Below are 20,425 nucleotides of genomic sequence, written 5' to 3' on the forward strand. Positions count from 1 at the left end.
CTACAGGAAAGAATCCAGAAGTTTGTGTCAGTTTAATACAACCAATTCAAAGCTACAGGTTCCCCTTTTCATTTCCCCATAAGAACTAACTTTTGAGGTATCTTCATAAAGTCATATTTAGTTACATCTCAAAAAAACATAGTATCAGAAGATGAATTGATCAATTTAATGTCATCTCTTAAAAAACCCACAAAACTATCATGGGTGTTTTTTTTTTTTTTTTTTTTTTTGCAGTACGCGGGCCTCTCACTCCTGTGGCCTCTCCGGCCGCGGAGCACAGGCTCCGGAAGCGCAGGCCCAGCAGCCATGGCTCACGGGCCCAGCTGCTCCGTGGCACGCGGGACCCTCCCAGACCGGGGCACGAACCCGCATCCCCCGCATCGGCAGGCGGACTCCCAACCACTGTGCCACCAGGGAAGCCCCCATGGGTGTTTTTTAAAGCTCGGTATAGAAATCATTTATAGGAAATAAATAAGAGTATCCAAGAAAACACAGAGAAAAAGAACAATAGTCTGTTAGTGAGGGAGGGCGATTATTAATTTAATTCTACCAGATTTTAAACCATGTTATAATAAAGCCTCAATAATTTAAGAAAAAAAAAAGGTGCCAATACCATGATTTAATATCAGGTAGGCCAACTAAATTTGTTCTTTATTTTTCCATATGAACTTTTAAAATCAGTTCTTTAGTTGAGAGGTGAATGTTTAGAAAACTTCTGTAGGAATATTTATTGGGAGCTCATCAAATTTATGAATTAACCTCTAAGAGGGCTAATCTGACACCATCGATAGAAATTCCTCATCTAGGAATTTATCCTACAGAGATACTTATACGTGGGCAAAATGACGAATGTAGAAAGTTATTTATCGCACCACTGTTTATGAGATTAAAAAACTGGAATCAACCTAAATGTCCATTAAGAGGGACAGGTTAAATAAATCATGGTGCACACACACAATAGAAGACACTATGCAGATATAAAAAAAAAAGGAATGAAGAAGGATCCCCATAAGATCTCCACAATATATTGTGAAGTAACAAAAGCAAGAACAAGGTGTGTATTTTGCTACTAGTTATCTGCTTCAATAAGAATCATAAGAAAATAGTAAGAGACTACCATGGACTTTTTTCTTTTCCTCTTCTTGGGGTGGGAGGGTGTAAACTTTTACTGTATATCCCTTATATTTTATTTTTTGAACCATGTGAATGTGTAAATTACCTATTCACAAAGCATAGGAATTTAGGATTTTTCTCTATATAAATGGTTCAAAGCATAACCTGGATCTACCATGTCAGTTTTTTGTGTTTTTTTTTTGTGGTACGCGGGCCTCTCACGTTGCGGAGCACAGGCTCCGGACGTGCAGGCTCAGCGGCCATGGCTCACGGGCCCAACCACTCCGCGGCATGTGGGATCTTCCCGAACTGGGGCACGAACCCGTGTCCCCTGCATCGGCAGGCGGACTCTCAACCACTGCGCCCCCAGGGAAGCCCTACCACGTGTTTTAACACTGCTAAAGCAAATGCACAAATGAAAATTACATACTAGGAGGATTAAATTAAGACCAATTTAACACAAGGTAATACTGTTTATTAATCGTAGTTAAGGGGAAATGTCACAGCATTTACACTGAAACAGGAAATCTGGGGCTTTACTCGACTTCATCCCTGTCACATAAAACACATTCATACATTTTCCCAAAAGATTCTTTTATTCTGGATCAGCAGTGAATCTTACTCTCATCTTTTGTGCCTTCACCATGTAAACCACAATGCTGGGTGCCCAACCTCTCTGAGCTCACAGCTGAGTGGGAGAGATACAACAGAATCTACCTACAAACCATGCTGGATGTGATCTGATAATACACCAGAGAAGGGCTTCTGGAGAGGGGACTAATCTGTGGTAGGGAAGGTACTACAAGAAGAAAAGAGTATAAACACGTGTGTCAGATGAGCCAAGGGAAGAAACCACGAGGCAAGTTTCATGGGCTAGAGTAGACTGACAGAGTGGAAAAAGGTGATAGAAGGACAAGAGGCCAGCAAAGGAAAGTGAAGCATTAAGGGGTTGCATTCTGAGCGAAAGCGTTTGGATTTCATACCACTGCTTCATTATTTCAATCATCATTATGATTATTTCAAACCAGCCACTAGGCTGAGGCTTCATCTATGTTACTATAAATTCTCATAACAGCACTACAAATGAATTATTCCTGGCATCTGTTAGTGATCAACTGAAACAGCCGTAATCACCATTATAACACTAGAACCTAGAATAAGACCTAGTGCTCGAAGCATATAATGCTGACTGGCTGAAAAACAACTTGCCCATAGCACCAAGCTGACAGTGGCAGGGTTTAGTTCCAACTCGTCTGTCTCGTTCCAAGGTCCCTTTCCTTAAACTAATGAAGGCTTAAAAAAAAAAAAAAAGCTGGAAAGTTACATGATCAATGTCATGCTAGACTGGGAGAGGGAACAAGACTAAGGCAAAGATAGCAATCTCAAGGCTACTGTCCTATTTCAGGTTTATGAGCATAGGGGTCAATGCCAGAGTGGAAGCAATGAAAATGGAAAGGGCAGAAGTGACAGGCTGTAAGGAGTAAAGGCAAGAATTCTGACAAGGGATTGCTTTGTAGGGGAGAATGGAAGTACCAGGTACGAGTTTCCAAAGTTTTAAACCTGGGAAAATGCTTATGGTATCTTTAATAAACAGTAAAGTCAGACTGAAGAACTAATTTGGGGGATAGGATAATGAAAACAAACACAATGCAATTAACAAGGTAAGAGGGCTACTGGGAGCTGTCTTTCACACACCGAGAACGACCTAGTTTCTTACCCGAATGTCTTTTGGATGTTCCCCTTCAGCTATCCTAACCATCCAGAGAAATTTGTTGATATCATCACCAGAATACCCAATCACCCCTCCAAAAATAACCAAAACATAATCTACATCCAGACTCCTCATGATTTTATAGGCTGCTGTTTCATTTGAAGACATGGCTTTTCCCACCTACAGAATAAAAAATGAGAATGTGTGTACTTAGTCCCAAAATACACTAAAAATAAAAATGAATGCACATTTTTACTTTAAGATGGAATGCATCTCAAGAGTTTGATTTACATGGAATTCTTTTTATAGAAATGATTTGCTATGAATTCAACAGATTTACTGAGATTTATAAGCACCTTACTTACTACAACCAATTATAGCAGAAATGTCAAAATCAGAAATACATGCTCTAATATTTTGCTAATAATTAGGTTTCATGAAATTAACATTTTAATATGAAAGCAAGCAAGCTTAAAAGAAGTAGAACTTCTCATAACCTCAGGCCGAGGATGACCATCCATCTAGCTAGCACAAATATATTCTTCTCTTCAGTTTACTAAACATCTAATGATTAGTTACAACACTAATACAAAAAGAACTCATATGGCTAACGTCCAGTTATCTATTTAAAATCTTTAAAGAACAGAGAGGTGATTACTTTAATTAACATAGATTAGTTATTTAATAGCTAGAGTGAACATAATTTGCATGCCCATAAAACACAGTGCATTTGTTTTACATATTTGCAAATACTTTTCTTAACTTATGAAATGGAAAATACAAGACAAATATAATATTTTAAGTTTCAGATTTTGCCTAATTCTTCAGCAAACAGCCTACAATTCTGAATGATACTTAAATTCTATTCTTAAAAACAAAATAAGCATACCTTGAACTCACTTTATTGAATAAATATGTAGAGAAGAATGTTCAAAATTCAGCAAGCAAAGAGTACTTTCACCCACATTTTTCCTACTTAATCACAAGTGAAGTCTGATTGCTAAGTAGTGAATAAAGGTTTGTAACTTTTGATCTTTTGTTGATCAAATTCTTACCAGTGCTATGTGGCTGTTATTCCAGGTGTTATTATCCACCAAAGTAGTTCTATTAGCCATCCCAGCTATTTGATAGCCATAATCCCACCAAGACATCACTCGGGCATGTTCATCTGTATTTTGCCTCAGCCAAAAGTAAGCTTCTCTAAAATCATCCAAGATATTCCTGGTGCTGAAAACAATCACAATATTCTTTTAAATGATATCTTAGAAGTGTGAAGATGGTAACTTAAAACCCTGAGATGCCAGGCCACTAAGTAATTTCACATTTTAAGGATGGTAGTTAAAAGCCTCCATGGTAGGGAGAAAAAAAAGATCAACAAAGAGCTAGACTAGTGCTTCTTAGACTTTAATATGCATACAAACCACCAGGCCATCTTGTAAAAAAGCAAATTCTGGTTTAGTAGTTCTGGGGTGGAGCCTGATACTGGGCAAGTCTAATGAGCACCCAAGTGAAGCAGAAGCTGGGGTGGGAATGCGGGGTTGCAGTACATAAACCAGCTGTTCTTCAACTGTAGCTGCATCAGAATCACCAGGGGGGCTTATTAAACCACAGATCGCTGAGTCTCACCCCCAGGTTTCTCATTCTACACACTGAGGTGGGGTCAAGAATTTACATTTCTAAAGGATTTCCTGGTAATGATGATGCTCTGTGTCCAAGCACAACACTTTAAGACTAATGTGTATGTTATGTATGTAAAGATATTTTGGAAAAGAGCATGAAATACAATGATTATTACCTACTTCTACCAAAGGGGACGGGCAGGGGAAAGGTCACAAGAAAAGCACAGCAGATTCAAATGCAGAGCCTCACAAACATCTTTGAATTCTATCTTTTGAGACAGGAAAAAAGGGTAGGTATAAAATCCTTTTGTAGTCAAGTTGTCTTCTTACCCATCATGATTGTAAGAGGCCAGGACCACACTTGGGCTGGAGTAGGCATTGCTTGTGACCCAGGTACAGTGGACTGCAAACATCATCAACAGCATCAGCATCAACATGGTAACAATGCTTTTTATATTAGGACCTAATCCCTCTTCAGTTTTTTCCTGTTCAGTTACATGCTTCCTCACTTTACCTGCCTGAAAATGCAAAAAAACTGATGAGACAAATTCATCATTTGACTTGCTTTCATTAAGACACTCAAAAGGGAGAAGTTGGGAGAATGTTATCTATCAATTTAATTCTTTCAGAAGGAAAATGTATAACCATCGGGAATTCTCGTGTGGGTCATACAACATTTTCTAAAAATTATCAAGGTGGATTCTAAAGTCAAATGTGAATGAGAAGGCTTCCTGGAACTAAACCCAATCCAGCAGCAGGTTGCAGAGCAAAAAATCTCCAGTAAGAAGCTGCTTTCAAACTCAACTGCCCTTATGTTTTATGTAAATACAAAGGGGATAACCAAATGGTCTCATGCTGGCCACCTTTTCTCATAAAAAATCTGAATTCCTCACCCTGAAAACAGCAATGTCCAGCTATAATCCAGACCATGTAGGACTTTAGTATAGGAAAAAACTGCATTGTCAGAATCAGTTTTCTAATTTCCAAACCCCAAACCAACAGACTTGTTAAAATCAAGATTACATTTTTGAAAACAAAACAAAAACCTCACCGAACAGAGAACAGTCAGAGGTTCTAAATTGCAAGGCTAGTTATTAAGAAACCACAAAACAGAACATAACAAACACAAACACAAAAGCAGGTATGTGCCTTATTAGCACTAATCTGTATGAATATTGGACCTATCATAGTAAAGAAAGAAAATTTCAAAATTAATACGTATACTGCGAAGCTTCATTGCTTATTGCTCCTTAAAAATCTAGTAAATAAAGTTTACTATGTCATCCAAGACAAGTGCTCTGATTCTAAGTCTTTTCCACACTTGCACCAAATATAATCCTGCTGTTAGCTGAGAAGTTAAAAGTGAATAACATTATTATATCGGCAGCCACCTAGTGCTAACGAACTGGAGACTTTTTTTTAAGGCACTTATTCCCCTTGTGAATCACTGTTCAGTCAACCAAATATTTTAAAAGTTTACAGTGAATATGGACCTCAAGGATAAGCACTTTGCACACAGTTTCAGAGGGATTTATAGCACTAAATTTTATGTAGTTTAGTAGAGCACCAGCTTTCTGAGTGAAAAGACCAACCAGGATTCAAAATTTGAGGTAAGCAGTTAAGACCAACTAGAAATGTCACAGTTTGCCTAAATTCTTGTTTAATCACCCTTCATAATATATATAAGTTCTTACTGTAGTGGAAAAATAAAACACGTAAAAATTTTAAAGGCCTTACTTTAGATTTCCCACCTTATCATACAAATTTCCTGGGTTTCTCTTGTCATCCTCATCACTGCTGTCCTCCACAGGTGGGTTTTCCCTTTTCATGTCATCCCCCAAATAATGCTCAAAAACATTTGAGAATGCAATTGCAGACAGCATACAGACGACTGGGGTCAAGGTCAACATCAGCCGTACCATCACGCCAGCAAAGTAGACAGCACTGATGGCATACAGAGCAACTGCAAAGACAAGTTCTCTCGTAACACTTCAGAAGAGAAAAGGGTCCCAGGAAACTCCACTGACTAAAACTATTTAAAACAAAATCTAAAAACAGACAAACATCTCATAAAAGGGCTAACTGTTTATATTCATTCATTCATTTATTTATTTAAAGAGGAATTTAAAAAAATTAATTTATTTTATTTATTTTGTTTTTGGCTGTGTTGGGTGTTTGTTGTTACACGCAGGCTTTCTCTAGTTGTGGCGAGCCGGGGCTACTCTTTGTTGCAGTGCACAGGCTTCTCACCGTGTTGGCTTCTCTTGCTGCGGAGCACAGGCTCTAGGTGTGTGGGCTTCAGTAGTTGTGGCACGTGGGCTCAGTAGTTGTGGCGCATGGGCTTAGTTGCTCCACGGCATGTGGGATCTTCCTGGACCATGGCTCAAACCCGTGTCCCCTGCACTGGCAGGTGGATTCTTAACCACTGTGCCATCAGGGAAGCCCTAATTGTTTTTAAATTGATAATGCTAACCAATTTAAAAGTCATATTTACAAATTATAACTAGTGTTGACAAAATGAACACTGCATATCAACAGTTTAGAGAAGCATATCATGATTCAAGTTTAATTATAGCTACTATGGGGAATGAGACAATTCATTATTTGTCAACGGCATCACATATTAGAAAAATACGTTAACTGACAGATGAAAACATGTTTGGTGAATTGTATTATTAGGCACAGTTAAGTTTATAGAATCAAATAAAGTCTATGAAAAGTCTGTGCCAGTATCTGGCATAAAGCCTGCTTTAAAGTAAGAATGGGATGAGAAGAATATAATTTATTACCAAAGGAGGAACTTATAAAGTTATTGCCAAGAAACTTAAAAAAAAAAAATTGGAAGTAATTTCCAATAGTCAAAGCTTTCCAGATAATGTGCTCACCACAAGGAAAGGCTCTATCATTTCTGGCTAGAGGCTGTATGACTTTACAAAGTTATTGAGTCATTTGAGTGCCTGCCTCATTTGAAGCTAATTCACATTTTTTTTCCTGACTAAAAAATACATTTATTATACCATATTGTTTATCTCAGTGGATTTTTATATATGCACACACCTATGTAATTACCACCCATATCGAAATACAGAACATTTGTATACCTCCCTCAGGAGAATCCCTCATGCCTCTTCCCAGTCAATAACTGCTCCCCTCCCCCTCCCCACTTTATTACCTTAAAAGTCCAAAAAGGTAATCACTATTTGGACTTTTAAAGCAATAATTTAGTTTTCCTTATTCTTAAACTTCATAGTAATGAAATTATATAAAAATGTTCTCTTTTGTACTGGTTTCTTTTAATTACCCATGCTATTCTTTTATTAATTGTTGTGTTGTATTCTACTGTACAAATACATAAAAATTTCTTGATCCTACTGCTGATAACCTTTGGAATGTTTCTAATTCGGGGCTATTATGGATAAAGTTGCTATGTATATACTCTTAAACATGTCCTTTATGGGACACATGCACTTCCTTCTCTTGGGTATATTCCTAGGATTGGAACTGCTAAGTCATGAGTGGGCAATATGTCTAAGCTAAAATCTTTTTGAATGATGCAATATTAACATGGCCTTATCCAGAGTCCACTGACCTACAGAAACCAGAAAAGAAGGAGTGTCATCCTTTGGTTAGAACCTATGCAGATGCTATTTTCTCTCTCCTGACTTCACTCTGGAACAGTAACTTCTGAGTGTCTCTAATGGTCCAGGACCCATACTTGCACAAACTATTTGCTTGTGTGACCCTGTGCATATTACAAAGCTTTTTCAGTTTCAGGTTTTATCAAATGCAAAACAGCCACAGCATACTTCTTGTGATGACTGAATTACATAAAAGTGTTTGGTATCTGTTTATTTTGTCCATTTATATTTTGAATGTCAGATCCTAAACACTGGCTTTAAAATAGTTTGTCTATCTAAGTCTTGTAAGTTGGAAGTTACACAAATCTATCAGTCAAGAGGGTGTTTACTTAAAGGTGATTCTTATTCTATTACAAAATGTACTTTTGCACTGAAATTTGGATCATGGATGCCCCTGCAAACTTCCTCCTACTTAACTGGATTTAACTGAGAAAATAAAGTCAAGTCTGTTCTGTCAACAGTTATAATTTCCAATTCTCAGCCACAGACTATAATTACATTAACCTCTCAGAAAATAAATTGAATGAAAAATTTATATACTAGTCCAAAATGAAAAGTTAATAATTAGAGTATATATAATGCAAATTCACTGAATTTTTCTTGGTTAAGCACTTATGCAAAGAGAGGAAAGTTATCTTAAATATGCGTAGAGTCAAGCAAAGAAAAACAAAACTTTAAAGTGCAGTGATAACCTCAACAAAAATAAATAAATCAAAGTATTTATTAAAAATCTCTTACCAAATACTCTTTCATCGTTGATATTTTTAATGCAGAACCACAGGCCTGCTGGGAAGGTACACACAAGAATATGTAGATCAAAGAAGAAAGATACCCAAGTTGTAGGCTGATGCTCAGACACTGATGCAATAATTGGGATGTGTATTTTTGCATACCTGGTATTAAAAAAAGTTAACATTATTTAAAAGTAAATGATAAAACAGGAGTTCCTTTTAGATGAATAAACTTTCTCTGATTGTAGATATGGTTCCTATCCCTACCTCTTCTTGCTTAAAAGTATATTCCAATGTAACCAGCTAGAGTGGAAATAAATCTGATACACACTGTTAAAAGCAAAACCAATATGCCCCTCCTAAAATCAGAATGATCTAAGGCCAGTTATAAAAGTGGTGGCTCTGACTTCTAACACAAAAATCTTTGCTCAAATAGGAATTTGTTTTGCGGTTTTAACTTAGTACTTTTCTAAGTTTGCATCAACGAGTTTCACTATCTTCTGGACTTATTACTAGCAGAAATACCTTATCCGATAAGATACCATATTGCCACAATAACTTTCTTAACAAGGAGATGGCACAGAGGCTGGTGAGGGAAATGGAAAAGACAGGATAAATTTTCCCTGAAATTCCAAAGTGGTCAGTTAAAGTCTGAAAGCAAGAATAAGTATGACTAACAAAAATTTAACCTAGGATTTTAATCTAATCAGAATAACTAACTTCTACAACTGGGGTTTTCCCTCAAACTCTGGTGATGCAAAGCTGATATCTGGAAGTTTGTGTCTGTTAGCTTCAGCCATTCATACATAATTTGCTTATGCCCTTTAATTAGTCATGGGCAAGAGCCCTTTTGGTGTCACACCAAAGGGCAGGCCTGTTCAATAAATTGTGGTAGGTTTTTTATTCGGCCACATGGGGAGTAACAAAAAAGATGGAATAGCAGAATCAAGGGAGAGAAGTAAATTATCACCAAGAGATATTTTCTTATCCTTAGGAAAACATTTCTAGAGATAAAAAATTATTGAGCTAATTTAAAACTAAATTATTTTTACTAACTCTTTTTATAATAGCACTCTTAAAAAGCACAACAAATATTCTCTAGTTTATTTGATAGGTTAAAAAATATCAAGAAACTTAGATAATGTGGTATTAAAAAGAAAGTTAAATTTTTCTTCATATCTACGGCATACAGATGCTATAACATAGCATCTATCCTTAATGATTAAAAATTAAATATTACTAACAGATGGAAACTTTGAATACATTGGTAAAAACAAAAATCAATTACTAAAATGGCACACGTTACCTGAAATGTTTTAACAAATAAAACTAAAATAAGGAGTTGCCCATGAACAGAAATGTGACTTACATATCACACTGAAGGTGAATTCCAAACCGGTATTATAACAGACAAAATACAACATTTACTAAACTAGTACATGCTAGATACTTTAGAAATGTTGCCCAGGTACTGACAGAGATACTAACAATAAAGAACAGATGACAAAAGGGAAATAACATGAGGGCAAATAACTTATCTGCACTTACCCAGTATCCCACAATGAGTAAAACCTGCCACTCCACGGTGCAATGTAACCTTGGAAGGAAAAATGTAGAGGAAATTAATCCGCCTTTTCACTGTTTTTATGTTTATTGATTATTATGGATTAATTTAAGCTAATATTAAAAGAATTCTTGTTTTTAAAAAAATAGGTGACAACGTTATTTCACACAGCTGGCAGTCAGATAAAATAAGGTTAGGGATCAAATAAAAAAAAATCCATGGACATTACATTTCCAAAGAAACACAACAAGTTGACAGATAAAACTGTAGAATGTTTTCCAATTCTCTCTTAAACCTCTAGTTGACTAGTAAAATAAAGCTAAGATATTAAGATAGCACTGGATAATTTTAAAAAGTGAGAGGTGTCCAGTATGCCAAATTTAGATAAATTACAAAGATGATTTTAATGTTTTTAAAATTTTATTTATTTTTTATTTATTTTTGGCTGCGTTGGATCTTCATTGCTGCACGTGGGCTTTCTCTAGTTGCATCGAGCAGGGGCTAATCCTTGCTGCGGTACACAGGCTTCTCACTGCAGTGGCTTCTCTTGTTGCGGAGCATGGGCTCTAGGCATGAGGGCTTCAGTAGTTGTGGCTCGCAGGCTCCAGAGTGCAGGCTCAGTAGTTGTGGCACATGGGCTTAGTTGCTCCGCGGCATGTGGGATCTTCCTGGACCAGGGCTTGAACTCGTGTCCCCTGCATTGGCAGGTGTACTCCCAACTACTGTGCCACCAGGGAAGTCCACAAAGATGATTTTAAACATTCGTGCCTTTTATTCCTGTCAATTAATTCTTCATGATTTTATGACGTAGGCTGGTACATTAATTTGACATACCTTCAGAAAGAATTTGACTTGTTTCTAGGAACTAGTAAAGTCAGGATTAGAAAGTAACTCAGAATCCAGAAGCAGACTGAAACTGATCTGGTTGACTGTTTAAAATCAGGAGATAGAGTATATGTACAAAAGGGAGGGTAAACCTGCACTGTTAACACTGGAAGCTTTGAATTTTATACATTTTGGGCCTATTCATCCATCAAGAGAAGGATGCTTGAAAGTGGATTTATCAGAACGTGAAGCAGCAAAATTAAGATACTGTTAAAAAAAAATCAAAATTTGTAGTGCTATTCACATTTTAGAACCTTTGACTATTATTTTCATACAGTTTGTAAAGAAACCACAATATTTGACCTACTAGGATAAATGGAACATGTACAAAATTTGAAAAAGAATTACCTTTTGCAATAACCTAGAGACAAGATTCATATCCTACAGGTGATGACACCTACCTGTATAAGTCAAATAGATGACACTAAGGAACACAGCACCTGCAGCTAGTGATACACCCAAAAAGAACAGGGTCTGGAACTCTTGTTTTGTTAATCGGTCTCTCAGATACTGCAAGAAAGCATAAGCTTGCAGCAATGCAAAGACACCTAATTAAAGAAAAGGTTCATATAAGTAATCAACAAAGCATTTTTACCAAGGACATTTACAAATGTTAATTTGGCAGACCTTCTTAGAATACCTTGTACCATTCATATCAAAGACTAGTCATCTGATCTGACATTTCCTTTGTCAAATGACAGTTAACCAATTAATACATCCAAAAAATGCTGTTACATATTTTTTTCAAAATGATCAGACTCCCCATACACGGACCAGGCAAGAAAAATCTCATTCAGTAACTGAAGCCTATTCAGCACGTTAAATTCCACCCTTTGTCCCATATTTTAGCAATATGTTTTCTAGGGAAAAAAATTTTAAAAAATAAAGAAACATCATTAAAAAAATAATTCTCAGATTTACTGAAGGATACAAATGACCTGGATCAGGAGAATCCTGATATATGGTTACTGTTTATAGTTGGGTGGGGGGTGGAGATGGTTCAAGATTTTTACTGAGAATCTGATGATAAAAGCTATGGAACACCATCTCAGAAAGTTAAATATACTGATATTTATAAAATGCTATAAACAAAATAACTACCCACAGACTTGCTATGGATCATGCACCTTGTGTGGAGAATCTCTGATAAAGTTTTATTCACAGATCTCCCACTGTATCTTGTTATTTGTGACCGAGATTAATGATGGCAAAATGCTCTGCTTTAGGGAGAGGAATTATATGACCTTATAATCAATATGAAAGCCATTAATTCCAGTTAGTAGATATGGATAAAATATTTTAGTGAGATGTACGGAACATAAAAATGACATGTTCCATCTAAATTTGGTAAAATGAAAACTCAGTGATACAGTAACTCAGTGTACAAATACACTATTTAATTTATACAAAGCAAATGTTATTTAGTGTTTGCAAAAAAGGATGTTTTGCTTTTTCAAAACAGTCACAGCTGGCAAGATAGGAACTTTTAGGAACACAATATCAGAAAGTCTCCATAAACTCTATGATATTCGTATTTTATAGTGGTGATGTTTTAGAACCAATATGATGAAAATTAAAAACAACTACAAAACCCCCAAAGAACCCTTCATTCCACTGAAGATCAGCCAGTCATACCTTCACAGATTCTTTAGAAGAAAGAAAATAAATATTTTTCATACCTGCAGCTGCCATGTGTTCACTTGTTCTGATTGGCTGGAATCCCACAAAGGGTATCTGCATGGATAATATTAAGCCCACAATATAGAAAGTGCTATATGCTATGAAGACAAAATAGGAAACAAGGATAATTTACTACTACCAATAAGTACTTCAAACATAAATATATACACAACTCAGATATTTTTAGCAAAGTTTTAAATGAACTTATTTTGAGAATAGAATACTGAAGTGACTATTCTATTTGATACATATTTGATGGTTAATCATACATTATAAATTGTGAAATTCTTTCTGCTAATTTAAAAAATATTATTTTAAGGAGACCAGTGCTGTTTTACTCTCCTGAAAATGGAATCAAGTTTTTTTCAATCTATCATTAATAATCAATGACATAACCCAAGAAGCTATGTAATATATAAGTAAACACCATTCCTATTGGCATTAACCCAAAGTCTGCGTGACCAAATGAATACTTATCATCATCATATATGAATAGCTGCTATTGTCTCAAAGGCTTTTAAGTATTCACACCCTATTTATAGTCTCCTAACACTTTTGTACAGTACTTAACCAGTTTAAAATAAAAAATCTTATGTCTATCCACTCAGTTTTCTGTGATTAAAGAACAAAAGAACTAAGTACACAGAAGTCAAGCCATAAAACAGACTAGTTACTGAATTTATTAGGATCTAATAAAGGAAACTTATTTGCTCTTGGCACTGAATATACTAATATAGTATTCTTGGCTTATATCAACCTAAGTGTATAGGTAAATTGGGGAGGGGCTACAATTTGTATAACAGACTTATTTTTGCATTTAGGTGTTCACAGATCACTACCAGACAAGCTGATTACAGTGAAAGTATTTGGAATCACTGCAATTAAAAATTATTTAGAAATGAAGTTAAAACTCATGTAAAATAAGTTAATGTGAAGATTATTCCATTTATAAAGCTTATTCACATACTTTATGAAGTATAGTCAATATTTAGTTGTTGGCAAATAAAGTACTCTATTAGAAAAAAAAGACTGCAAGAGAACTGTTATAGTAGGCATATCTGTATGCTACACATTGTACAGCACAGCATATGCTTCTCTTCACTCAACTCAGCTAGAGAAAGAATGCTTATTTGCTTTTAAAAGAAACCCATTTATAGAAGGTAAATTATGTGTTCATGGTTCAAATGTTAAGTTGCCTTCCAAGCTTCCGATGAGAGATGACTACAGTGTTAGAAAAAGGATAAGAAGCTTAAGTAAATGTAATAGGAAGGACCAATGTATAAAGTTTCTGATGACCTCAAGCTAATAGAGAACCAGTTGTCTAGAGGACGCTGCAGAAGTAACCCATCCAACAATGTACTTTCCAGACATATTAGTGTTGGAATACAATTACCCTCAATAAGACAGTTGAACACAAATGCAATAAAAGTTAAGTAAATATAAATAAGAATTTCTATGTCACATATTTTTGAACTGTCAACCAATTTGGTTGATGGGTTATCTAATAACAGTATGTTTCTTTAACAAATCAGTCTGTGTAGACATCCAGACGAAGAGTCACAGAGACAGAATTAGGAAAAAAATGGGAACAAGGTCATTGTGTGACCTTGAACAACTCCTTAAAAACAAACGTTTGTTTCCTCACAACAGAATGAGGAATTTGGACAAGACCTGTACATCCCTCCCCTCCTCCGCCCCAATAATAATAAGCCAAGATTCTATGATCAACAGGCCTTTTAGACATCTAGGGCTGAGCAATTAAACCCTGGAGAAATATTGAACACACAAAGACACAATTAGAGGGGCTTCCCTGGTGGCACAGTGGTTAAGAATCTGCCTGCCAATGCAGGGGATACGGGTTCAAGCCCTGGTCTGGGAAGATCCCACATGCCGTGGATCAACTAAGGCCGTGAGCTACAACTACTGAACCTGTGCTCTAGAGCCAGCGAGCCAAACTACTGAGCCCGTGTGCCACAACTACTGAAGCCCACGTGCCTAGAGCCCGTGCTCCACGACAAGAGAAGCCACCACAATCAGAAGCCTGTGCACCACAACAAAGAGTAGACGCCACAACTAGAGAAAGCTCGCGCGCAGCAACGAAGACCCAATGCAGCCAAAAATTTAAAAAAAAAAAAGGGCACAATTAGAAAGACCAAGCCTGAGAAAACCTTATGTCCTTTATGTGTATTAATTATAGTTAAGTCTACTTACATCCAAACACTACAATCACCTCTGAGGCTGGATTTCTCTTTCTTATAAACACAAATGAACACTGAATATTATATAACACTGCCACAGAATTTGGATTAGATATGACAAATGGCACACACTGAACAAAAAAGTAAAGTCTTTTTTAAAAAAATTGAGGTCAAATTCACATATAATCACTTTGAAGTGAACAATTCAGGGGCATTTAGTATATTCTCAATGTTGTGCTACCACCAAACCTCTCTAGTCCCAAAACATTTTCATCATCCCAAAACAAAACCTCATACCCCATCCCCTCTACTCCAGGGCAAGGCAAACACAAATCTGCATCTGTTTCCATGGATTACTGGTTTGTTCTTTTTTGTTTGTTTGGTTTGTTCTTAATTGTAAAAGTAATGTATTGCTTAGAAAAAAAAAACCACAGTAAAAAGTGAAAGTCTCTAGCCCATTTACTTCCCTTTAAGTCACATTTTCCAGAAATAATCACTAGAAGGCATGGTCGGCACACATATACATGATGGGTATACACATCATACCGTCTCTTCAAATGGGACTACACTGTGCTTGGTAATGTAAAAATTTCAGCAATCACTTGCCTGGAAACTATCAATGAAGTTTCTTCTCAGGGATTTGCTCAAGTTCATTTCCAGGCATATCAAAAAGAGAAGACTAAACCGGGTAATATTCTCATTTCAGCGGTTTTATGCAACTTCACAGAGGCATTTATTGTCATCAGAGAAGAAGAAAACATTTTATAAAAAAGTAGGTGCACTAGGGCTTCCCTGGTGGCACAGTGGTTAAGAATCCACCTGCCAGTGCAGGGGACACAGGTTCGAGCCCTGGTCCAGGAAGATCCCACATGCCGCAGAGCAACTAAGCCCGTGCACCGCAACTACTGAGCCTGTGCTCTAGAGTCCGTGAGCCACAACTACTGAAGCCCACACGCCTAGAGCCCATGATCCGCAACAAGAGAAGCCACTGCAATGAGAAGCCTACACACTGCAACAAAGAGTAGCCCCCGCTCGCCACAACTAAAGAAATCCTGCGCACAGCAACAAAGACCCAACGCAGCCAAAAATAAATAAATTAAAAAAAAAAAAAAAAAGAAGAAGTAGGTGCACTAGAGTTCAAGTTAATAAAAAGATGGAGATGAGTTCAAGAAAAAGAAATTCAATCTCGGCAAACATAAAAAAGGCCAGGTGGGACTTTAATTTGCAAACATTACTTTGTAAATATAGGTTAATGTCAAATAAATCTGAACTAACAGAAACAGACAAGTTCTCAACAATATTTTACCTATAAATATTCCTCTATCCAAATTAACCTCATTTATACCTACTTACATACACCAATGATACAAAGCTGATAAATGTGCTATATGCAATAATCCAAAGATAACCATTTCCTTTTCAGAGAAGTGGCTTCATGTCTTCCCTATTTTTATCCTTTTTGGATCACTGATACTAAGATGTTTACATAGGGGGATATACGTTCTACTTCACAGCACTCTTTAACACACCAATATTTCCACTGTTAAAAGAAATGACAGGCCCCAAATGGAGTCACCTGGGCTAAAATCAAAACTTAATTCATAACCTTAATTGCAGTCACAACCTTCCCCAGGAATGCAATCCTAACTGGTCAGTGTGGAATTTTCTGGTCAGCACCAATGAGGTAATTCTTTCTAAACCCCCCTTCACCAAAGAAAGGTGAGGTAATCTGACACATAGACCCTTCCCTCCCCAATAGGTAGGTTACCTAAGCCTGAAAGGCATTTCTGTTTGTGAATTTCCTTGTCTTGCCTATAAAAATCTTTCCCTTTCTGAGGCTCTTTGGAGCTTCTTTCTACTTGGCTAGATGTGATGCCGCTCAACTTATGAATCATTCATAAAGCCAATTCATAAAGCCAATTAAATACTTAAAATTTACTCAGTTGTTTTTTTTAACACTATTAAATTCAGGACTGCTTGCCAATAATATAAAATGTCACAAGTTCATCTTGCTTTTAATACTGCCCTTCTTCTTGAACCTGTAAAATTAGATATACATCTCCATACCTCAATTTAAATCCCGTTTACAAACCCATGTTTTAAAACAAAGAAAATAAGAATTAGGTATACTTGAGTATTAAGAAACAGTGAAGTAACCTCCAATTCTTAAAAATAAACACAATCTCCACTGCAAAATGAAAACAAGTTTTTCTCCAGTCTTTATACCACAGCATCAAACAGTATGTTTAAAAATTATCTCTTTAATTAATTCATTCAAATATTAAGTTTTTGTCTAACATGGTTCAAGACTTTCTAAAAATACAAAAAGAGCTAGATATCTAATTGGGAAAATCAGAGATGTATACAAATAACCACAACACAATGAAGCAAGTACATGTGACATTAGTGGAAAAACCCCTGGCTCTATAAACACTTAGAGGGAGAGAGCGCCTCTTCTTGACATGGGCATTGAAGAGGCAGTTGACAACACCTGTACCATTCTCTAATGTTCTCAAAAGACCTCAACAACACAAACACATGGCAATCATTCTCCACCAATTCTTCCTCCAGACTCTTTAGGAAATTTGACCAAACTACTATCTACATCTATCACAACCTTCTATCCATCCATCTTAACCTACTTTTCTTACCCTTTAAACCAGATGAATAAAGCTTTCCATCAAACTGGTAAGCTCTAAGAAAACACACAAGACCAATTATGTAGTAAATCATTTATTACATCACGACAATGTTTATCACACTGCCCTCCTGTGGAAGTACAGTTACTGGCCTTCAATACTGCAGACCATACTCCCAATGTGTCAGAATTCCCCCCAAATTACCATTAGGAAGATATATACAAGGTCTGTTATTCTGTTTGGTTATTTTTAACCAAAGAAAATCTCTTTGGTTTGGGACAAATAGTAATCTTCTGAAACAGAACCTAAACATCTTTTCCCTCTTAAAGTACTTTATTTTTTGGGGGTCTTCCCTCGTGGCGCAGAGGTTAAGAATCCGCCTGCCAATGCAGGGGGCATGGGTTCGAACCCTGGTCCGGAAAGATCCCACATGCTGCGGAGCAACTAAGCCCGTGTGCCACAACTACTGAGCCTGTGCTCTAGAGCCTGCCAGCCACAACTACTGAGCCCGCGCGCCACAACTACTGAAGACAGCACACCTAGAGCCCGTGCTCCACAACAAGAGAAGCCACTGCAATGAGAAGCCCACACACCGCAATGAAGAGTAGCCCCCGCTCGATGCAACTATGGAAAGCCTGTGCACATCAACAAAGACCCAACACAACCAAAAGTAAAAAAAGTTAAAAAAAAATTTTTTTTAAGTACTTTATTTTTTTTAAATCCAAGGGTATGGGGTGGGACCAGATTGATACAGAGAAGAAACAAACGACTGTCCTTGACTTAAGGTGTACAAATGAATTGTTCTATAAAATAAAAGGCACTGAAAGGCCTGATTCGAGTTCCAAAAGAATGTCAAGTTTTCAAGAAGCCTGCTGTTCCCCAAACTAACCTTTAAGTACCTTCTTAAACACGTTGACAGTACACTTCATGCTTTTAAAGTACTGCTATACTTCCTTTTACTTAAATAAAGTTAGAAAAGGTTTTGTGAATATTATATTCCTGTTAACTTTGATCCACCATTAAATCACCTTACCATTTCTGAGTTGCTTTATCTCCTGGGTGATAATGGAAAGGGCTAGCAAAATATTCCTTTGCCATCCCCTGTCTCTCTCAACCAAAACAGTACTAACCAAAAGAAACACAGTGAGGAAATACTTTAAAATTCAACCAATTTTGCTTTATTATTAACAAATATGATTAAAGGCTTGTAAGACTGTTGAAGCTTTTGACTAATAAAGATACTTTATTACTGCTTGATTCCTTGACTACTGTGAATGCTGGTAAATAAGCAGGGTGAAAAATGGTAAGAAACTTATATGAAATTAAAGCTCACAAGATTCCCCCCCCGCCCCCCAAAAACGAAAAATAAAAAAAACTCTCCACGGATTCTTCTCGACCAGCAGAGAGAAATACAATGACTAACTTAACAGATATACATAATGAGAAAAATAATTTTTTTTCCAGGATGCTGTTCATTGCAAACTATGTAGAGAATGAGTCTTGTAAACTATTATTTTATAAGCTCTATTTGTAAAAGCAGCAAGAAGTGACTTGTTCAAAACACCTGACTGGAGAGACAATCACAACTTTTAAAAATAGCAAATATACTTCGTACTGATACCTAAAATGAAATCAAGGATAGTACAGCAGAAAAAAACCAAAGAAATACAATTTGAAAGTATAAGATGATGTTCCTTGGTAACTTCTAGAGCTAAATAGAAACAAGGAGGGCAGGGTGGAGAATTTGAACACCATGAAATTATCTAAGAGTTTGCTAATCTAGCTTCATACACATCCATAACATCCCTAACCTATTTTATTTTTCTTCCCTCTGAAAAGCTCTTCTAATATTCTTATATTCTCAAGAGCCAACCAAAGCAGTGTTAACTGTATGCTTTTCTAAAGTGACCAGAGAAATCCTATTCATCAAATACAAGGTCTTTTCTCAACTCTCATCCTACTTGATCTTAGTGCTAACACTTAAGAGGACTTGGTCACTGTTCATGCTTTAAACTTTTGTGTAGAAAATACTCCCATTTGACCTCCTTAACAATGTATTTATCTGGCTACTTCTAACTCTTCCTTTAGTGCTTCCTCTTTCCGATTCAGGGGCATTTCACAAAAGTCTATCCCTCAATCTTCTCCCTAACTCTGTTCTCCTGACCATTATATTTTCAGGACCCCAATTTTTGAAATTAAACAAAGAAACTTTTAGTTCTTCCCCATAAGCATTTAACTTAAAATGTTTTTCCTGTATAGTTCCAAAGCAAAAAGCCGAGAGTTATTGTTTAATCTGTCATCTTCTTTTCTGGATTCCAATGATTGTTTACGGTGTTTTCAGGGTAAAGAGATTTATCATAGGGTGATATATTTCCCCAGTAAGGTATTTATTTACATGGCAGGCACACAGTTACAGTGATTTTTTTGCATTACAGGCTATTGAGCCAAAATATCTAAGTTCAGGCTTCAGCTCCATTACTAGCTACATGATTTGGAGCAAATTATGTCTTCTCTGTTTCTTCATCTGTAAAATGAGGATAGTAATAGTACCTATCCTCACAGTGTGGTTATGAAGACCAAATGAGTTAAATACATGTGAAGAATTTAGGACAGTTTGTGCTATATAAGAATAACTTGATACATACAG

General features: G+C 36.5%; 1 protein-coding gene across 1 annotated transcript in view; it reads right to left on the reverse strand.

The window, feature by feature from the left end:
- The window catches only part of STT3B (STT3 oligosaccharyltransferase complex catalytic subunit B), a 101,583-nt gene that overhangs the window by 7,033 nt on the left and 74,125 nt on the right, over positions 1-20,425 (reverse strand). The window contains exons 6-13 of the mRNA XM_082637542.1: positions 12,941-13,039; positions 11,663-11,809; positions 10,361-10,409; positions 8,820-8,974; positions 6,195-6,406; positions 4,774-4,961; positions 3,880-4,051; positions 2,831-3,004 (exon numbers count right to left, since the gene is read on the reverse strand). Coding sequence (XP_082493668.1) covers positions 2,831-3,004; positions 3,880-4,051; positions 4,774-4,961; positions 6,195-6,406; positions 8,820-8,974; positions 10,361-10,409; positions 11,663-11,809; positions 12,941-13,039 — 1,196 coding nt within the window. The remainder of the gene's footprint in view (positions 1-2,830; positions 3,005-3,879; positions 4,052-4,773; positions 4,962-6,194; positions 6,407-8,819; positions 8,975-10,360; positions 10,410-11,662; positions 11,810-12,940; positions 13,040-20,425) is intronic.

This window comes from Mesoplodon mirus (genome assembly GCF_964341445.2).
Source record: "Mesoplodon mirus genome assembly, chromosome: 12".
NCBI lineage: Eukaryota > Metazoa > Chordata > Mammalia > Artiodactyla > Ziphiidae > Mesoplodon > Mesoplodon mirus.